At 36.7% G+C, this 21293-nt stretch overlaps 1 protein-coding gene across 3 annotated transcripts in view; it reads right to left on the reverse strand.

Moving 5' to 3' along the window:
* The window catches only part of magixa (MAGI family member, X-linked a), a 57306-nt gene that overhangs the window by 11608 nt on the left and 24405 nt on the right, over window positions 1–21293 (reverse strand). For all 3 annotated transcript variants that reach the window (XM_051903745.1, XM_051903744.1, XM_051903746.1), the window contains 9 exons: window positions 20783–20956; window positions 19885–20062; window positions 19253–19323; window positions 17987–18154; window positions 16094–16586; window positions 14700–15213; window positions 14556–14619; window positions 13534–13932; window positions 708–908 (listed from right to left, as the gene is read on the reverse strand). In XM_051903745.1, the coding sequence (XP_051759705.1) occupies window positions 708–908; window positions 13534–13932; window positions 14556–14619; window positions 14700–15213; window positions 16094–16586; window positions 17987–18154; window positions 19253–19323; window positions 19885–20062; window positions 20783–20956 (2262 nt within the window). The remainder of the gene's footprint in view (window positions 1–707; window positions 909–13533; window positions 13933–14555; window positions 14620–14699; window positions 15214–16093; window positions 16587–17986; window positions 18155–19252; window positions 19324–19884; window positions 20063–20782; window positions 20957–21293) is intronic.

The raw sequence follows: 21293 nt of genomic DNA on the forward strand, positions 1-21293 counted from the left end.
AATACAGCTCAAGGTCTAGCAGAAAAAAAACATTAGCCAACTTACAATTACAAAATGTATTAAATAAATAAATAAATAAATATTTAATTAAATAACTTTATTTATTATTAAATTATTTAATTATTAAATATTAATGAATAAATTGTTAAATAATAAATAGTATTATTATTAGGGCTGTCAATAGATTAATTTTTTTTTTTAAATTGCGATTAATCACATACCTATCGTGAAATTAAGCATGCATGTTGTTTAACGTGTTTATTTTGTCATCTTTTGCTATATCCAGCTATAAATCAGATTGAAGGGTGATTCTCACATAACTGTATTTTCTGCAAGCTTTTTTCAAGGTAAATTTAGGTGTCTTTTAGGTGTCTCCAAGACTGGAGTAATGATGCTGAAAATTCAGCTTTGCCATCACAGGAATAAATTACATTTTTGAAAATATAGTTAAATAATAAGTTATTTTAAATTGTAAAAATTCTTCACAATATTCATGTTTCTACTGTATTTTTTATCAAATAAATGCAGCTTGGGCTTCATTTAAAAGCATTAAAAAAAAAAAAAAAAAAAAAAAAAAATCAACCCCAAACTTTTGAACAGTAGTGTATGAACAAACAAACCACAATTTAAAAACATACAAAATATAAACAAAAAAAGAACACCAGTCAAGCAAAATTAAAAGCATTATGTGTTTGTAGCGTGCTTACTAGTGTGAGAGCGTGGTATAATGGTGAGTCTGAGTGTGTTTCCAGCTCTGCGCAGTATCTGTGCGAGGTCTCTGTGAGGCAGCGTGACCACTGATCTGCCCTCCACGGCCTCCAACTGATCCCCCGGCTGGATCTGACCACTGCGTGCTGCTGGACTCCCCCGTCGCACCGTCACAAACCTGTGAGACACTAGAGACGAGGCTAAAGAGAGAAAAGAAACAGAAAGAAAGAGATATTCATTCTTTCATCCATGCAAATAAAACTAAATTCTTTTTACTTTATAATGGACCACTAAATTATTTTTTCCCCGTTCTGTATAATATGATGATATGACTGGACAAGGAGAGGCACATTTCTAAATTAACAGTATGAATCACTGAATCAACAGATGATTACACAGCTGACAGAACATGAACACTCAGTCGTGAACGAATCCCTCACTCATACTTTCATGTTCACATAATCATGGGACATTCTAGACCACACAAGTATAACAAAAATAGTGACCTTAATGCCAGTCTTAGAGACAAGTCACATGATGATTAATTTCATTATTGAATAGATTATGTGCAAAGTAATGCAAATCTTAAAGATTAATTCTCCAGAGCTGCTTTATAGATAAATTGAACTCATTCCATTATTGATGAACTTTACACAGTTATTGAACCAAACTGAATCAACACTGAACTGATTTCAGCTGAATGACTGTTTGCTATTGTCTCTTCAGAGCTGCTTTACAGCAGAATCTGTTTGCATCATTGTATCATCAATTTCCTGTTTATCACTGTAAAGCTGCTTTGAAACAATCTGCATTGTATAAAGCACTATATAAAGGTGATTGACAACAGCACAACTCATTTAGTCTTCTCTACAGCTCTTAAAGTGACAGTCCACTCTCTCTCTCAAAAAAAAAATAAATAAAATAAAATAAATCAGAAATCAGTTTCAGTTCATAAGGATGAGTAAATTATAAATTTTTTTTTTTTGAGAGAGAGAACTATTTTTTTTAGTTTTGTCCCACTTAAAAAATTAACATTTTGACTCAAATTTCAACTGTTCCTCACACAAAGCTACCACATTCTTAAAGTTCAAAGGAAGAAAAATAAACATTTTAAATGACACAAGGATAAATCGTGACAAATTGTTCTTTTTTAGTGGAAATAGTTGCAAAACTTGTCTTGTAACCAAATCCCCATAGAAAACGACATACGATTCCAACAGGGATTCCAGATCCAGAAAAACATAAATAAATGTGTGCCATTATTGATTTAAGAGTTTGTTTGACGTGTTCTCCATCACACTAGAGCAAAAACACAAGCATTGTTCCACACACATTTTAACATTCCACAAAGGTCAGAGTTTCCAGAACAAAAATCCTATTAGAAAGAACAAATGTGCCATAAGAATAAACTGTTCCACCTATTAGTTAGAAGGTGGAGCAAACTTGTCAAAGAACTCCTATACATCAATCATGGTTATTGTACACCTGTGTTTGTTTAATTATTGCCTTCTCCTCAGTGTGTCCCAAGTTTCACTGTTGTTCTCCTTTGAGTATGATGTGTTTTGTTCCACTCCAACCTAGTCTGTTCACATTATTCAGCCTTTCACTCTTAGCCAAACGAGAGGTTGGTTGCCAAGATTGTAATCTCAAAGACCTGCGTACAATTACCCTGAGCACTCGCCATCATGTTACACAGAGACAGTCGACTGAAGAAAGAAAAGAGAGACATAAAACATCAGACTGAAATACTGCTCTCTTGCCTTCAGCATTCTGCTCTATATTCATCTTTGTTGAGAGATGTTTCTGCAAGTGACGTGCAAATGAACGGCACACAAACACACCGATATTCAGACAGACATGCAAGTTTGGCTTGCATGTCTGCAAGGCTTGCAAGGCTAAAAGAAAATGAGAATATAAATACAGCAGTGTGTTTTCCCAAAGACATTTATTTATCAAACATAAGCAGAACAAATTTTACTTAATTATCTTATAAGTTATTCGTGAATAAGCCCCAAAATTACTAAATAAATGTAAAAAGTAACAAACAAGTAAGAATATAAAATTGAATTTCAAAACAGTGACGAACACATGACTATTCAAAAGTTTAGGGTCAGTGAGCTTTTTTGAAGACATTAAAGGGTTAATTCACCCAAAAATAAAAACAATCCCATAATTTACTCAGGTGTACAAGACTTTCTTCAGTAAAACACAATCAGAGTTATATAAAGAAATATTCTGGCTCTTCCAAGCTTTATAATGGGAGTGAATAGTAACCGATATTTTGAAGCCCAAAAAAGCACATCCATCCATCAATAAATGTAACCATATGCTCCAGGGGGTTAATAAAGGCCTTCTGAAGCGAAGCGATGTGTTTTTGTACGAAAAATATCCATATTTATAACTTTATAAACTATAAAACTGGCTTCCGGTAACTGCCGTAAGCAAGTCTAGTTCTGGTCGAAGAGTGACCTCTAATCCGAAGCATGACGTATTGACGAACACAGAAGCACAGAGGATAGAGCAAAACAAAACACAGGTCACGAATTAGAAGTCTAAAATGAGAATTTTTAAAGAGAAATGTCTGAGGAGTTTGTTGCCCAACCCTATTTGATGAAACCGTGAGAGGCATCTACTCTCACCTAAGCTTACGCTACTCCTACATCCTACGTCCTACGCCGGAACTCGACTCTCTCGTGAACTCGTAGATGGAAGGACGTTACCGGAAGCTAGTGATTATGGTCTATAAAGTTATAAATATGGATATTTTTCTTACAAAAATGCATCGCTTCACTTCAGAAGGCCTTCATTAACCCCCTGGAGCCGTATGGATTACTTTTATGATGGGTGGATGTGACACTGAAGACTAAAGTACTGGCTGCTGAAAATTCAGATTTACCATCAGAGAAATAAATTACATTTTAAAGTGTTTTCAAATAGAAAACAGTTATTTTAAATTGTAATATTTTGCAATATTACTGGTTTTACTGTATTTTTAATCAAATATATTCAGCCTTGCTGAGCATGAGACATTTTTCAAAAACATAAAACAAAAAATCTTTTAAACGGTAGTGTATGAACAACAACCACAAAAACAATCTTCTTAGCCAGTATTGGCCAGTGAATCGACCTGTTTGTATTGATTGTGCACTCGTGTGGGGAAACAGCCAACAGCGCACAACATACAACAAGCCTGAAACAGTTTCTGATGGCCCTTTAAATGCTCACAAATGCTCACAAAGTCAGCTATGCATTTCAGCCACCCAATTTGTTGAGGGAATTGCAGAACCACAAAAGGTTTACAAGCTCTGATTGTATATTAATAGAAAATTAATGACAAAAACAAAAGGAAACACAGATCTGAATACATGATGTCATAAAGGAACAAACATATGTTAGAAATGCTCTCCTAATTTACACCCTGCTGCGTCTTAGATTATGAGCCAAGAAACACTTTGTCCCTACATGAAAGTCCCTTTTAGATCTATACAAAGAGTCCTGAAGCTTCCTCAACTGTGAATCAAAAACATCTGTATGTTTCTCTTGGAGCTCTTTGATTTTTAAGTTCTAATAATCTAGTTTAACCAGCACTTTAGTTTAACTTCTGACAGAGTATCTGATCTGTACGCACTTTCCTAAGAACTCCAGAAAGAAATCACTACATACGACAAGATCAAACATACAGGAGACAGAGTGAGAAAGAGAGAGAGATCAAATACACATGTAAAGCAAGCTACACAGAAACCTTTTTCATGTACAGTATATGTGATATGGTGTTTAAAGCTGACATGAAATGGAAATTCACCCTATTTTCTAAATGCATGTTATTGATCTTATTGTGAACAATTCATCATGTTTAAATATTTAAATATTTGTTTTGACTCAGTGATTATACGTTGAAATAACTGACTTCTCTGGTTATGTATACTGGACTTCTCCTTTAATTTAATCAGCGTAATCCATCCATTCAACAACTGATGCATAGAACCAATAATTAGTTTCAGTTAGATGAATGTCACAATATGGAAGAAAAGATCTGTCACTACTTCTATTTCATTGAAACTTGAAGCCATGACAATGTCCCTTTTAAGGAATAGTCAAAAATAGTCATGTGCTTTGTTTGACACACAGACCAAAATGTAAGTTGTCATTGCAGCGATTTTCAGTAAATAACGAATGAAATTTTGGTCTTTTCTCACACAAAGCTATCATATGACTTCAAAGACTTGGAATACAGTGCATAGCTTTATGGATCACTTTTTTGGTCATTTTAGAGTTTTATGATGTTGAAAAGATTAGAACATTTTCCAAAAACTCCTTTTGTGTTCCACAGAAGACAAAGTAATACATTATGGGTGAACTATTCATTTTTAAGGCAAATCAGTTCACTTGGCAGTCATCTAGACATTATCTTCTATGTAGGCTACAGCATATATTCAACATTACAATTTCTCTCATTCATTTTTCTACAAGTGTTCCGTCTCTTCCCCCTTATTCTGTCTCTGCTGGCCGTGATCACAGTAACAGATGCATGAAGTGGAAAATGAGAATATTATGAGCTGAATAAATTGTGATCTTTTGTCTAATGAGATAATCTGTGTGTTAGTGTGTGGTTCAGTTATACCCTTCATAAGTTATGGAGACAAAATGCCCCCACAAAGATGGCAATATCCAAAATCCTTGTCCTTGTGGGTGTATTTTTTGGTCCCCATGTGGAAAACAGCTTATAAAAAAATACCTTTGTAACTAATTTTTTGTTTGTTTTGTTTTTGTAAAAATGCAGAAAGTTTTCTGTGATGGGTAGGTTTAGGGGAAGGATCAGGGTTAGAATATACAGTATAAAAATCATTATGTCTATGAAATGTCCCCATAAAACACGAAAACCCCACATGTGTGTGTTTGTGTGTGTGTACAGAATCAGTAGAGCCCAGGTGAGAGTGTATTCAGTCATGTGAAGCGTGTTGAGCTGGAAGAGAATGTTCTCCCACGTACCATATCGTTAAGTGCTGCCAATTATTACCAAAGCTACATTATTCATGAGTCTGTCTATTATTCATAACACATTCATGCATTATTCATAGCTTGTAAAAGATCTTAGTTAATAAGCATATTGTTCTGTGGGTTATATATAGAAGAGGATATATAGAGAAAAAAACATATGAACAATTATTGTGTTTATGAGAAGGATGCATTTAATAAACATTGCACAGGTTTTTTTTTTTTTTTTTTTTTGTAATTTCCAAAGTTTCCCCACATGAAAACAGAGATAAAGAGATAAATAACAGGGATGAATACAGCTGTTTCTGATCCAGCTGCCTGAAGGAGAGAGAAATACTCTTTGGGATTTGTAGTTACTGAACAACAGTACACACACACACGCACACATTTATATTTTAAAAATATAGTTTTAATTTTGGCACTACTTTTTTGAAGGCACAGATCCTAATCAGAAATATATTAAAGAACATTTCTTTTATTAAATAACTATGGCAACTGCAATATAGCCTAAATAAGCTACAGCTTTTAAACACATAAAAAGGCATTTATCAGTAATTCTAATAATTCAACAATAATGACACTAAGCATAAACAGGTGCACAACACAAGCATGAGTGAAACTTTAACACTCTTTAAACGTGTAGAAAAACTGGGTCGAGCTTCAGCGCTTTTACACGAAACCTTGTTTCTGTTCACCTCCACTTATGAGCCTCTGTTATTTTCACGTCTGGGCAGATTTCCTCTGAACTGCGAGCCAATGAGCCATATGAGAGCCGAGTTTTACACACACCACAGGGTTCGGCAGGAAGAACAGAGGTTTTGCGTGCTGTGGAAGCCGAGTTCAGGCGGGGGTCGAGAGGGGATGGCTGCAGCGCTTGAACAAAACTCCTCATGCAGAGTACAGAACAGTAGGACTCATGCTGAGAAGATGACCTTTTATCACATGTCAGAAACACACACACACACACACACGTTTACCTGGCTACTGGCGAACTCCTATGGGCTTCTACTGTTCTTTAATCAAAGATGAAGAGTGTTTTTTTATGTTAACATACTTTCTCATGCCAGTTTATTATGAAGGCATACATCTACTGAAAAGTACTTTCAAAACATTGTTCTGCTTGCTTGAACAACCAGCCCAACAACAATAATTCAACCAATGGCTATCTGATCAGCCAACCAATGGCAGAGAGGAAATCTGTTTTAAGTACGATAACAGTTCAAACAAAAGCATGGGTTTGGGGGTGTGGCTATATGATAAGCCAGCCAATGACAGAAAGGGAAAGTATTTGAGAAAATCTGTTTAAAAATCAGTCAGTATTTTTGCTATTCCATTTTAAATGACACTTCAGCTTTAATTAAATGTAGTACAGAATAACTATAAGCCATTACTCGGTTGTTTATTGTTTTCAAAACATTGTTCAGTCTGTTTGAACATTCCAACCAGTCCCATAACTGTTCAGCCAAAAGTGTGGGTTTGGGGGTGTGGCTATATGATAAGTCAGCCAATGCCAGAGATAGGGAGTATTTAAAGGGTTAGTTCACCCAAAAATGAAAATTCTGTCATTAATTACTCACCCTCATGTCGTTCTACACCCGTAAGACCTTCGTTCATCTTCGGAACACAAATTAAGATATTCTGATAAAATCCGATGGCTCAGTGAGGCCTGAGTGTGCGCCAAAAAAAACAAAATAATGACTTTATTTAACAATATCTAGTGATGGGCGATTTCAAAACACTGCTTGATGAAGGTTCGAAGCTTTACGAATCTTTTGTTTCGAATCAGTGGTTCAGAGCGCCAAAGTCATGTGATTTCAGTAAACGAGGCTTCGTTACATCATAAGTGTTTCGAAATATCAATGGTTCACGTGACTTTGGCAGTTTGATACGTGCTCCGAACCACTGATTCGAAACAAAAGATTCGTAAAGCAGTGTTTTGAAATCACCCATCACTAGATATTGTTGAATAAAGTTGTTATTTTGTTTTTTTGGCACACAAAAAGTATTCTCGTCGCTTCATAACATTAAGGTTGAACCACTGTAGTCACATGAACTGTTTTAAATATAACTTTAGTATCTTTCTGGGCATTTGAAAGTGTAAATTAACTAGCTGTCAATGCAGGCCTCACTGAGCCATCGGATTTTATCAAAAATATCTTAATTTGTGTTCTGAAGATGAAAAAAGGTCTTACGGGTGTGGAACGACATGAGGGTGAGTAATAAATGACAGAATTTTTATTTTTGGGTGAACTAACCCTTTAAGGAAACCTGTTTATTTATTTATTTTCCATTTGAAATTACGCGCTTTGGTTTTATATAAATAACATCTAACAAACTTCTGGCAGTTGCAGAAATGAATATAAAAAATAAAAATTACTTTTTTAAATTTTAATGAAACCAGTGTTTAACAAATCAAGGTCCTTAACCTCAAAACTGTGATTAGTCCCTCATTTTCTAACATTTGAATACTTGCATTTATATAATGCATTGACAATACCCTTGGGCAACCAGCGAGTAAATGATTCTGTCAGTACAGTAACAGAGCACAATTTGTGCCTGGATTAAATTTACAATGCAGGTCTCGACTTGTATTCATATTAAAGTATTAATATATTATTACAGTATTAGGGCAAAAAAAGGGCCAGTTTAAGTACATTTAAATTCTGTTATAATTTATTCACCCTCATGTTGTTCCAAACCTGCCTGATTTTCTTTCATCTGCAGGACACACAAGAAGATATTTTGAAAAATGTATCATTGTTTTTTAGCAATACAATGAAAGTAAGTGGGGTCCACTTACATTCATTATATAGACAAATATTCTCGAAACTTTTTTCAAAACATCTCCTTTGTGTTTCACAGAAGAAAGAAAGTCATAAAGGTTTGGAATGACATGAGTAAACAATTTAGAGAAAACATTTATGGGTGAACTATCCCTTTAACGCATTAAAAGTAGTGGTAATGGTAGTGATTCTAAGCTATACTGTCATAGATTGCAGCTCCAAACCCTGGAAAGGACGATCCATTGACTGAAAAGAGTCACAGAGACTATCATCATTGCTCCCATTAGAACATTTGCTTGCTTCCAGAGCCATTTCAATATAGTACATTGCTTTTGATTAAAAATACCAGCTCAACAACAAGTTACCAAGTGTGTATTGATATGTTTAAATCTTTAAAAATGCTGTTTGTGAGCAGAAACATAAGGAAAACAAAACATTCACACACTACGAAGCGAAAACACACAGTTGCAGCTCACAGCAATAATACTAATGGTGACTGAGCATCAGACCCACAACACTCCATTTACATCAGGCTGACCCTGCAGAAACAAACAATCCCAACACTGCTGTAAACAACAGCAGAGGAAACAGTATCTGCAGTGAAACTACACAGCCTTAGTGTCTAGCAACAAAGTAATTGATTTTGCGCATCCTATCTAAAGAGATCCACAACACACATCTAACAAAAAACAAAATGCATCATGAACGTTCAAACATACACATACAAGCCTGCTTGCATCCCTATAGGGATAAAGATGCAAAACCAACCATCTGTTTAATATTTAATCTTATCCAGCTTATTAGTCCTGCCATGTAAATATGCGCTAAAATGAACAATGAAAATCCTCACATGACACGGTGAAAACATGCTCAACCAATGATCCAGAACCTGCGATGTCTGTTAACACTGCTAAGCTTCACGAAACAGCATCAGCTGACCCCAGAACAACTCGCTCTTCTGAGAAATGGAAATGGGCATAAGACGTGCCTTAAAGGGATAGTTCACCCAAAAATGAAAATTCTGTCATCATTTACTCACCCTCAAGTTGTTCCAAACCTGTAAAAAATTCTTTGTTCTGTTGAACACAAAGGAAGATATTTTGAAGAAAGTTTGTAACCAGGCTGCTTTGGGGCACCATTGAAAAAAAAAAAATACTATGGAAGTCAATGGTGCCCCAGAACTGTTCAGTTTCCCACATTCTTTAAAACATCTTCCTTTGTGTTCAACATAACAAAAAAATGTATACAAGTTTGGAACAACCCGAGGGTGAGTAAATGATGACAGAATTTTCATTTTTGGGTGAACTATCCCTTTAAGGATATTACAACATAGAGAGGATACAGATAAGATACAGACAATCTCATATTGAACACGACTGGAAGGAACACGCAGTGTTCTTCGCTCTCTCTCCGTCTCACACACACACACACACACACACACACATTCCCTACAAATGACCTCATGCAGATGATCTCACACCCACGATAAGATTATTTTCAGGGTGAGCATCTTATAACAGTAATAATGTGACTGAAAGAAAATATAAAAGTAGAGATAAATATGTGTTATGGTAGTTACATGATGCTCAAACTGATTTCAAAGAATACCATGGTAGACACTGTACCAAAATATGGTAAAATGGCCAAAGAATAATATGGCACATAGTCAAATAAACATGGTAATACCATGGTATCATGTCCAAAAAATATCAAGGCACTATGTCATACATTTACCATGGCACTAACATAGTATTTTGGATATGTACCTGGTAGTACCATGGGTTTATTTTTGGACTTCTACCATGGCAGTGCCAGGGTATTCTTTAAAAATACCATGTAAATACTATAGTACATGAATTGTAGTACCTTGGTAAATTTCAAAACACTATAGTATTGCCATGCACTACCATCCTTGTGGTTTTTGTTTTGGAAGTTTTTGTAATGGAAAGAAAATTGTGGTCAAAAAACATGGTAAAACTACGGTATCATGTACAAAAAACAAAAAAAACAAACAAAAAAAAAACAGTAGTACTAGATGTTTTGATTTGTAAATGTGAATGATAATATGCTTCAATGTTGTTGTTGTTTTTCTCTTCATCTCTATTGAAGTCTGTAATCAGACGTTTGGACACCTCCACAGTATGGATGAACCTGTGTTCACTGGTCCAACACATCACAGAAGAATTAAGCCTTTCGTTGGCACTACCACTGGAAATATTTCAGGCATGTGAGATGAGATCCCAGGTGAACCACAGTGCCAGGACGCTCAGAAGTATGAAAAGTACAGAGATGCAATAAAAAAAGATGCACTTTAGAAGAATTGCCCGGACAGCTCAAAGGCTACGGATACAGTGCAACACATGCAAAACATGCATCCTGTTCTCTCTCACGCAAGCAGACTGTTCCCACGCACAATGTTTTGAATCACATTAAAACATCACTAAACTTGATTCAGCTGCAAATACAGTACTTCATTTGTTAGTAAAGTAAACAGTACCAGGCTCAATAATTAATCTAAATACAAATATTTTAAGAGTACATAAGAGGTAAGAGAGTATTTACGTTTCACGTCCTTCATCGTTTTCAGGGCAGACTGAAGCCTTTCCAGCATTTTGTCCTGATAGAGTTTCTAAATCCAGCTTCAAATCCAGAGAATTCCTGACACGGAGTCTTTAATCTACATATAATATTACAAAACAGTGAAGAAATGGAGAAAACAAGGACTGTTCAGGTGGTTTTTCCCCCTCAGAGCAGAGACACTGAGGACGCTTGCACTGACAAAAATGAACTGAGGAAAAGAGAGAGGGGAGAGGGTGAAAGAGTGCAGAGAGAGAGAGAGAGAGAGAGAGAGAGAGAGAGAGAGAGAGAGAGAGAGAGAGGGGAAAAAAAGAGATCACTGAAGGGAGGGATGTTGAGTGAAAGCATGATAGGGAATACGTGAAAAAAATAAAAGCGATTTAATACTATGTTGATTCATCGCAAAACAATCAGCCTGAGAGTGTGTGATATTTACAACTATATTGTAATTTATAACAATACACACACATACACACTGTACATACACTAGTGTTCAAAAGTTTGGGATCAGTAAGTTTCTTTGCTAACACTTTATTTCAGGGTCCAATTTTCACTATTAATTACTTGCTTATTAGCATGAATATTACTAGGATATTAGCTGTTTATTAGCACGTATAAAGCACATATTAATGCCTTACTCTGCATGAGCATATTCTACATTCCTTGATCCTACCCAATACCTAACCTTATCAACTATCTTACTAACTATTAATAAGCAGTAATTATGACTTTATTAAGGCAAATTCATAGTTAATACTTAGTTAATAGTGAGAATTGGACCCTAATCTAAAGTGTGACCAAGATTTCTATTTCAATAAGTGCAGTGCTTTTGAGCTTTCTATTCATCAAAGAAACCTGAAAAAAAATGTATCATGGTTTCTGCAAAAATATTAAGCAGCACAACTGCTTTAAACATTGACAATAATAATAATAAAAAAATGTTTCTTAACCATCAAATCAGCATATTAGAATGATTTTTGAAGGCTCATGTGACACTGAAGACTGGAGTAATAATGCTGAAAATACAGCTTTGTTATCACAGGAATAAATTACATTTAAAAATATATTAAAACAGAAATTAGTTATTTTAAATTTAAATAATATTTTACAATATTACTGTATTTTTGATCAAATAAATGCCTTGGTGAGCATAAGACTTCTTTCAAAAACATAAAAAAAAAAAAATCTTTCTGACCTCAAATATTTTGATTAACTTTTTCTACAATTTATCTGCCATTTATTTTTTTAGGTGTAAATATTTGATTAATTTGCAAATCTGTAATAAATTATATCATGCATCATAATTATAGAAATATGGCTGATTCAATTCTATTACTTTGGTTCATTTAAAAAAAAAAAATACATATAACATTGATGAAGGCACAAATGTTTACACAACATAAATACATTTGAAATCTGAATGTTACAACTGAAAATATAAAGTTCATTTTGGATAATGTAATATGTAATGTAATAATGTAATAATTCATTAAAGTATTATTATAGTAAATATCAACAATTATTAAATTCCGTAATCAATGCATTAAATTGCTTTGATGCAATGTCTAGCTATTAGAAACCATTATGTAAACATTTAGTTCTATGAAGTACTGTAGTTTACTTATGTAAACTGTTAAAAAAAAAATGTAACAAAATGATAAGGAAACATGTAAAACAGACAGATCACAGCGGTTCTTTGTTGGAAATCTCTGTGTTTGATTGTGGATCTATTTGTTTATCTACTAAACAATAAATCCCAAATAACAATGAACAAGTACTGAACTACTAAACAGCTGAACATAACAAGGACAATGCGCAAGAAAAAAAAAAAAAAGAATGAAAACAGGAAAAACCGCTCACTCAGGAAACCGTTCCATTTGTTGTTTCACAACTACAAGCAGTGCTGGACACAAACCATGACCTCACTCAGACTTTAACTTATCTTACATTAACACACTCAGAGCAGTGAGGCACAAATCATTCATGCGCATTTAATAACTGATAAAAAACAACTTGAAATGTCTCCTTAAAAATAAGAGCGTACACATTAGCTAAGCCTCAAATCAATTCAAAGTAATCATAATCAGTCTGCTAATTAGAGATTTTCTGTGCACATGCTTATTGCATAATGACATGACTCAGACAACCAACATGCTTAGAGGGGTAAAATGCCCTTTTTCTCTAATTTTTTTTTTTAAAAATTATTTTTTACCATTCACCTGGCCTTCAAACAGGAAACGAGGCAGAATTATACACTCCCTCCTTCTGTGTTAATTGCTTTATGCTGACGGAACGTAGGAATAATTCCATAGCCTTGATTTTGATATAATCAATGTCGGAATAATGTATAAAATGTTCATTATTTGCTTCCAAATACCAGAATAACCAAATATAAAACAAACAACGCAAGGTCACATCCACTGGCCAGAAAACATAAACGCAGATCATGTTCTACCCAGTCTGTACTTACTTCCATTCACTACATCCTGTGATGCGATGACAAACCCGAATCCCTCTCCTGGTCTCCGTCTCAACTCCACCTCCATCGCTCTGGAAGAGACCACTCCCCTCGCGTCTACATGGCTTTTGGATACTGCGCCGAGGTTAGAAGCAGCAGTACGGGTCCACTGAGCAGGTCCGTCCTCAACCCCTAACCAGTCCCGGGGCTCTAGGGTCAGGGTCACGGGCACCGAGTCCAGGAAGCTGGTGCTTTGGACCAGGTTGGGGAGGTCACCGCAGGGGGAGGAGGGAGAAAGGGTGCTCTGGCTAGGCACAGCACCATCGGAGGAGGGCGAGGTCAGATCTGGAGTGCCCAGGGAGGGAGGAGGTCTTTTATAGGCATTTGGAGAGCCTGGGGAGCAAAGAGGACCTGAGAGAGAACAGGAAAATGATGTGTGATAGGGGCAGGAGGTACAGATAGATTTTACCTGATAGATTTTACCTGCTATACCATTTATTTATGTAGAATTCATCATAAATATAATAATGATGACAAATATATATAATTAATATATATAAATTAATGTACGGTCAGATATGTGCATCATGTATTATATTATATTATATTATTACTGTACATTGGTTATCTGACAACATTAAACTTTTTTTTTTTAATTTAATGGTATTGGTTGATATTGGATATTTAATTGCACATGCTCTTTTTTCTTTTTACATTTATAATTCCATTGCTGCATATAACACTCACTTAAATGTAATCTTTAAAAACACTAATAATTAATAACAACAAATATTAAATGTAATTTTTAGGTAATCTTTTAAATCTCAAAAGCAATCTTAATTTTTCATACTGAACATTATAGCGTTGTGATGCCTAAATTCACTTGTAGCAGTTAAAATGACTGATTTTAGTTTTTAGTGTTTTATTTTTAATTTTAGACAAAATAGTACAACATTTTAAAGTGACTATAGTGGGGTGGGGAATTTTGCAATGCTTATTATGATTTATCTGAACATGGTGTGGGTGACACTCACCTCCTCTGTAAACCAGTAAGACCACCTCACCCTGTTTGGTATGTTCTTGCAGCACCCGCTGCACCTGTTCATATGAAAAAAATCATATAAAAGGATTCAGATTTAGAAGGTTGATGAGGGAAGAGTTTCAGAAAAAGATTTTACCTGTGCGAAGCTGAGGCTCTGCACATCAGCGCCATTGATTTTAATAATGGCATCCCCTGGCTGTAAGGAGGGGCACTGTCGTCTGTCCCAGACTCTCTTCACCACCGCCAGCTGCCCTCCTTGCCCCCCAGCCGTCACACTGAAACCCATACCCCCTCCCTCGCTCCTGCCCAAGGCCACAGGTACCAGCTCACCCCCTCCTCCGCAGCCTACCCCACCTGGGGCTCCGGGGGACCCTAGGCCACCCGGAAGAGGTCGCGGGGGATTGTTGGCTGGACACCCGTTGAAACCACAGGGTGGGTGCTCGGTTGGGGGTGCGACGGCAAGAGATGTTTGGGGCATGGGAGGCCGCTGGGTGCTAGGTGCTCCTGGTGGCGGGGCGGTAGGACCCACCTCGGGCTGAGGCAGGGGGAGCGTTGCAGAGGAGAGATCGCTCTCGGAAGACTTGGAACTATGATGGGCGTGAGAAGGAGCTGGAAGAGTGTTGTTGTTGTAGCTTCGGACAAGGGAAGCTCTGGGTAGAGAGTGGAGGAAACAAATGCGTGTGTAAACAGAACAGCGTTAATAATAATAATGAACATGGTCGTGATATTATATAACCATGTTTATTAATTATTACTTTTATTATTGTTAATAATAATAATAGGTATCATTATCATCATCATTATTATTATTATTACCATGTTATTACCATTAATGATAATGTTCAATAATGAACATGTTTATATATTAAAGAGATAGTTCACCCAAAAATGACCATAGTGAATGGGGCATTGTATTTTGAAGCCCAAAAAAGTGCATCCATCCATCATTAAAGAAATCCATACAGCTCCAGGGGGTTAATAAAGGCCTTCTGAAGTGAAGCGATGGGGTTTTGTAAGGAAAATATCCATATTTAAAACTTATAAACTTTAATAACTAGCTTCCAGCACACGGCTTTCTGCGTTCATCAATACTTCATGGGTCGAGTCAGAGGTCACTCTTCTTACGTAACTCAACTTGCGTACAGCCGTTTCCCAGAACCTAGTTTTATGGTTTATAAAGCTTTAAATATGTATATTTTTCTCACAAAACCCCATCGCTTCACTTCAGAAGGCCTTTATTAACCCCCTGGAGCCGTGTAGATTACTTTTATGATAGATTGGATGCACTTTTTGGGCTTCAAAATACAACGCCTCATTCACTCCCATTATAAAGCCTGGAAGAGCCAGGATATTTTTTAATATAATTCCGATTGTGTTCGTCTGAAAGAAGATACATATACACCTAGGATGGCTTGAGGGTGAATAAATCATGGGGAAATTTACATTTTTGAGTGAACTATCCCTTTAATAATAATAAAAAGAAGAAGAAGAAGAAGAAGAAAAACCGGTTCAATACGCTATTCTGGTTACCTGCGCGTGACAACAGAGCTGACCTCCGTATCGCTGTGACTAGAGCTCATTCGCTCTGATAGGGGAGGGGCATTTGATGAAGGCAGCGCCCCCAGTCCTATAGTCCCTCCCACTCCATTTCCATTGACCATTGAGTAGGAAGGCTGGGGTGCTGTGTTCCCGTTAGCATCCAAGGATTCTTTCTGCATGCGGGGGTAGAAGTTGTTGTGGTGGGACATGGAGCGATTGAGGTTCACCAAGCCAGGTTGGTGTCCATCAGGATGTTGAACCTGGGATTGAGCAGAACTGGGTGCTGCAGGGTTGGCACTGGTTGGGTCAGAAGGGGAAGAGAGGCTGGTTTTGGGGCAGCCATCAGGGTTGTAGAGCATGGGGTAACCTCGGCGAAGAACCACATCCACACTGTGACCCATGGGGACGGATTTCAGCATTTCTACCACTTCTTTATGGGACAGACCCAGCACACACGAGTCATTAATGTACACCAGGATATCCGCTGAGAGAGAGAAAGACATTTCTGTCATTTGTATTTGTACATGAGGTAAATCAAAAACAAATCGGATTCTCATTTTGTGAGTACAAGTACAAAAGGGGGGTCATATGAGGAATCAAAATGTCCTTAATCTTGTGAGTTTAAAAGAGTTCAGTGTACAGTAAAAACCTATTGTAACTTTTAAAACTTCCTATCAGTCGAAAAAGACAACTAATATTAGAAAGGGGAGGATGAAGGCTATTTTAACAAGGTCAAACAAATAAAACTGACAATCACAAGGGATATAAAGAAAGGTATCACGTGACCCCTTTAAGGATAAGTGAGTGTGTGTGGGTGCTGGTGGGTTTGTCAGCACACGTGAGTGGACAGTGCTGTGTGTAATAGAAGGCAGATTAAAACCTACAAGCCCATTTGGATTAAGAGCAGATCAGCAGATTCAAACCATGAGACCCTCCAAATCACCAAATACACACACATATATACAGGCATACTAATCTAATCCACAGAGAGAGAGAGAAAGAGTGTCAAGGGATTTCCTGCCTAAAATAAAAGTGAGGATTGGAGGGATAGATTAGAGGATGGGGAGAGAGGAAAAGCAAATAGCTCATGCTCCTGTGGTAAAATCTATCTTTTATCCATCTGGTTCTTTTCTCTCCCCTGGTTTTTGTGCCATCTATAAATGATCTGACTTAAATCCAGATCTATGGGGCTTTTTGTCTTCTTTTAAGTGTAAAAAGAGGACATTAAAATCAGCAGAACCATTACATCACGTATGATTCACAACGTCCTTAAGAGTCCCCTGCACAAATCTATGTGTGTTATTAAATTATTATATCCATCATACATCTATAAATATTTAAAGAGCTGACCTATTGAAGTGCCATCTCCTGCGCTGCAGATTTATACAGAAGCAGCAAAAAGCACCAGCCACTTAGCAGTTTCCAACAGAGAATACTGGTGTTGCCAGGGTAATATGAATGCGGCATGTAGGAAAACCTTCAATTCTTTCTCATTTGACCAAATCTCTACATTTCCTCTAGATTTTCTCAATGTGAAATTAAAATAAACGTTAAATAGCTTAATGTAATTTAATTTTTTACATAATTTACATGGATTAATTTAACTAATGCCTTTATTCCTAAATATGCCTGTGTAAAGCGTCATATTAAGGAAAGACAAGCAAAAAAACCTGCTTTAGATATAATTTTTTCTTTTGAACAAAAAAAGCTTTACTGAAATTACAAAAAATGCAAAACAGAAAAATGTTCAGGTCTCAGACTTTTGAAAACTATAATATTAATAATAAAAACAGTAGTATTTTTTACAGTGTTTGCAATACAGTGCCAGCTGCATCTGTTTTTCTTTTTATTAAAAGGACACAGGGTTAAATCTCTTAGTCTCACCTGTTTTGAGTGCAGACGGGCCTCCTGGGGTGACGCTGTACACCTGCAGGAATTCCCGAGGTCTACTGCCACCCACAATGTTGAAGCCAAACCCACGAGGCCCTTTCGACAGGCGAGTGTGTATGGAATAGCCCTTCAGTTCAGATGGTTGGTCTGTGAATGCAGGTACTAATTGACACACACGCGCACACACACACACACACACACACACAAAGAAATAAGTGTCTATACATGGTATGCTGAGTCCACAGAGTTCTAACAATGCCCTTATACCACACAACGTTTTAGGATGGAGTTGAATGCTAAACAACAGTGCCATCTGCTGGGATGTGGGCTGTATGGCTTATACTCTGAATAAATTGTTCAATCACACACTTGTTTAAAGGGGAGTACTTTTTTGACTTGTGCTACCTAAAACACTGGCAAAACAGCGAACTATCATACTACTCATACTAGTTCTTTAGTGAAATGTGCATTACTGGCAAAATGTAGGGTGTACAACAGAGTATTTTGCGAGGCACCGTTTCCCACAATGCAAAGACTTTCCATGTCCTATGTGACAAATTACCTAGAAGTATTAATTTTCTAGTAGCAATTTTCCATTTTGTTCTTGGCTCATTATTTGAACAGACTGCCAAAATTATATTTTTTATATCCACATTTTCTTCCAACGTGATAACTGAATACCACCCACTGAATTACACGTGCAATTTGAAGAGGTCATGTGACAATGTAGCATACTACCTCCGACACCTGCATAATGCATATGGTTCCACATACTATTTTTAAACAATAGCAGGCAGTATACCATTATACACTACACCCTATATACAACTACATTTTCATCATTTTAAAGCATTTCATTGTAGTTTCAGAATTTTAGAGCCCACTTGTAAATGTATTTGCACACGTGGACTTCTTACAAACGTACATAGTAACAAATGTAATGGCTTCTCAAAATCGCTTGGCTCAGAAGGGATAGCAGACATGACCTTCTCAAATATAGGAGAGCATGCTTTGAGTGATAGATAACATTAAAGGAAAAAGAGAGATGAGAGATGAAAGCAAGCGGGGAGGGACAAGGAGATTGTGGATAAGGTTTAAAAGGCAAAGGAAACAAGGGGTAAGATGAAGGCGTGAGAGATGGCTCCAGGAAGGTTTGTCATTAATCTTTGTGTGAAGACTGCAGAGAGAGCGAGAGTGTGTTTGGGAGCAAAAAGTGGAGAGGGGCCAAGCTCGCACACACATGCACATATATACACTCACACTCCGTCTTGCTGACAATTTCTTTGCCCTGAGTCCTTGGGTCCAGCCAGCTTGTGGTCTTTGAGTTATGGCTGAAAAATGAGAGAAATGAGAGACTTTTCTCTTCCACTAGGTTATATCAGCAACTTTAAGATGAAATACAACAGCAGTAGTAAGAGTAATAAACATTATCTATGATTTTAAGTCTGCTTAAAGGCAAGGATTATGCATTTTACGTTGATGTGCATCTTAAAGTTCAAATGTCACATTTTTTTTTACCTCAAAATTGCAACAAAAATACAAAATAACCACATTAAGTGCACTTAATTTTCAGAGATAGGCAAAGATTATATATTTTTCACTGATGCACATTTTAAAGTTCAAATGTCACCTTTTTCTTTACATAAAATTGCATTAAAAAAAGCACTAGACTCCACTTGCTGAATTAAATTTTTTTTCACTGATGCAGATCTTAAAAGTTCAAATGTCACCTTCGCGTGTAAAAAAAATCCAATGTGACATACAAAGACATCATGTCAACTTTGAGTATAATCTTTGATTACTGGAGGAAGCAAATGACCTTCTGTCTCTATTTTTGCCCACTCTTCCACACTATACTATCTTTATTTTTCCTTCTTCCCCTGCTGACTCACTTGATGTAATAGGGTTCGCCTGTGTCACTGAACGCCAGCTCCCAGTTTTCAGGCAAAGCCCCTCCACGTGCTCCGTTCTCCATGGCAACCCCTCCATCCCGCCCACCGCCTGAGTCCCAAGTCTGATTAGGTGAGACAATGGTGGTGGGAGGGGCACTGCTGGCTCCTGCAGACCCCGCTGGGAAACAGAGAGTAGAGTACAGTGAACATGACATGAGATGCGGCCGTCTTGTATAATCTTAGGTAACCTCAGGCCAGCAAGAGGTCACGCTGTTCATGTTGCTCTCCTCTTGCCGGCTCTAATATGAGAACAGCATCAATTCTGAACACAATTCCATAGTATTTAATGTTAAAAACATAAAAAATGCAAACATGTCATGGTTGAGCTGACATCCATTTGTCTTAAAAATCTGTGGGTTTAAAATAACTGCAAAATGGCGGCAAGTCAATTCCAGAGATGCTGATCTTACTGGCTAGGAAAGAAATGCGTTTTGAGATTTTTTCTTTTTAATATTTGAAATTAATTTTTTTTATTTAATTATTTGAAAATCTTGAACAGCAGTTTGATGTTAGTTTTAACAAAAGCTCGATTTTAAAAGAGGTATTGTCTGTGTATCAGTGAAAAGTGATGTTGAGTTGTTGAGCTGTTAATTTTTTAATAAAAAAAAAAAAAAAAAGAACCTAATGGAGCACATTTAAAAGAAAAAAATAAAAGGACCCAAACTAGTGCCTTGGGGTACCCCACGAGTAACAGATTCTGATAGAAAAATTACTAATCTCAAAAGATGTTTTTAATTTTATTATTGTACCATGAGATAGCAAGCTGCTTGCATTTAAAAATACTTGTTTAAAAAAAAAAAAAACTTCAAAATAAGGGAGAGACCCAACAGCTGAGTACCTGATAGACCAGAGTCTTCCTCGCTGTTGTCACCTTCCTCCACTGCCTTTTCCAGGTTGCTGAGCGATTTGCTGCGGGTACGAAAGTTTCTCAGGAGGTTTCGATGTTCCTGGTACGTAATGGGTGGGCTGTCAGGACCGATGTGGACCGGCCGAGGAGTGCCATAATAGTTACCTGTTAAGACAGATAGTTTTAGAAATGCCCCTCAATATGACCCACAATCCAAGAACTGTTCCAAACAGCAAAATTTAAAAAACAATAGCTTTTGTACACAATGCATTAGATGAGCTAACTGAAACAGTTCTTGACAAGATCATCCATTTTCAACCTAAAAGCTATTGTCCTTCGAGTCAATTTCTGAGGCAGCCAAAAAGCCGTTTCTGGAATTGCGGAGCAGAACACAATAATCAAGCAGCTGGAGTCAAGAGGCTTTGGAACTTTAATATCTCATTTTTCAAATCATATTTTATTCGAAAACAGCCAAAATCCAGCAAAATACAAGCCATATCAT

This window comes from Ctenopharyngodon idella, chromosome 8 (genome assembly GCF_019924925.1).
Source record: "Ctenopharyngodon idella isolate HZGC_01 chromosome 8, HZGC01, whole genome shotgun sequence".
NCBI classification, from domain to species: domain Eukaryota; kingdom Metazoa; phylum Chordata; class Actinopteri; order Cypriniformes; family Xenocyprididae; genus Ctenopharyngodon; species Ctenopharyngodon idella.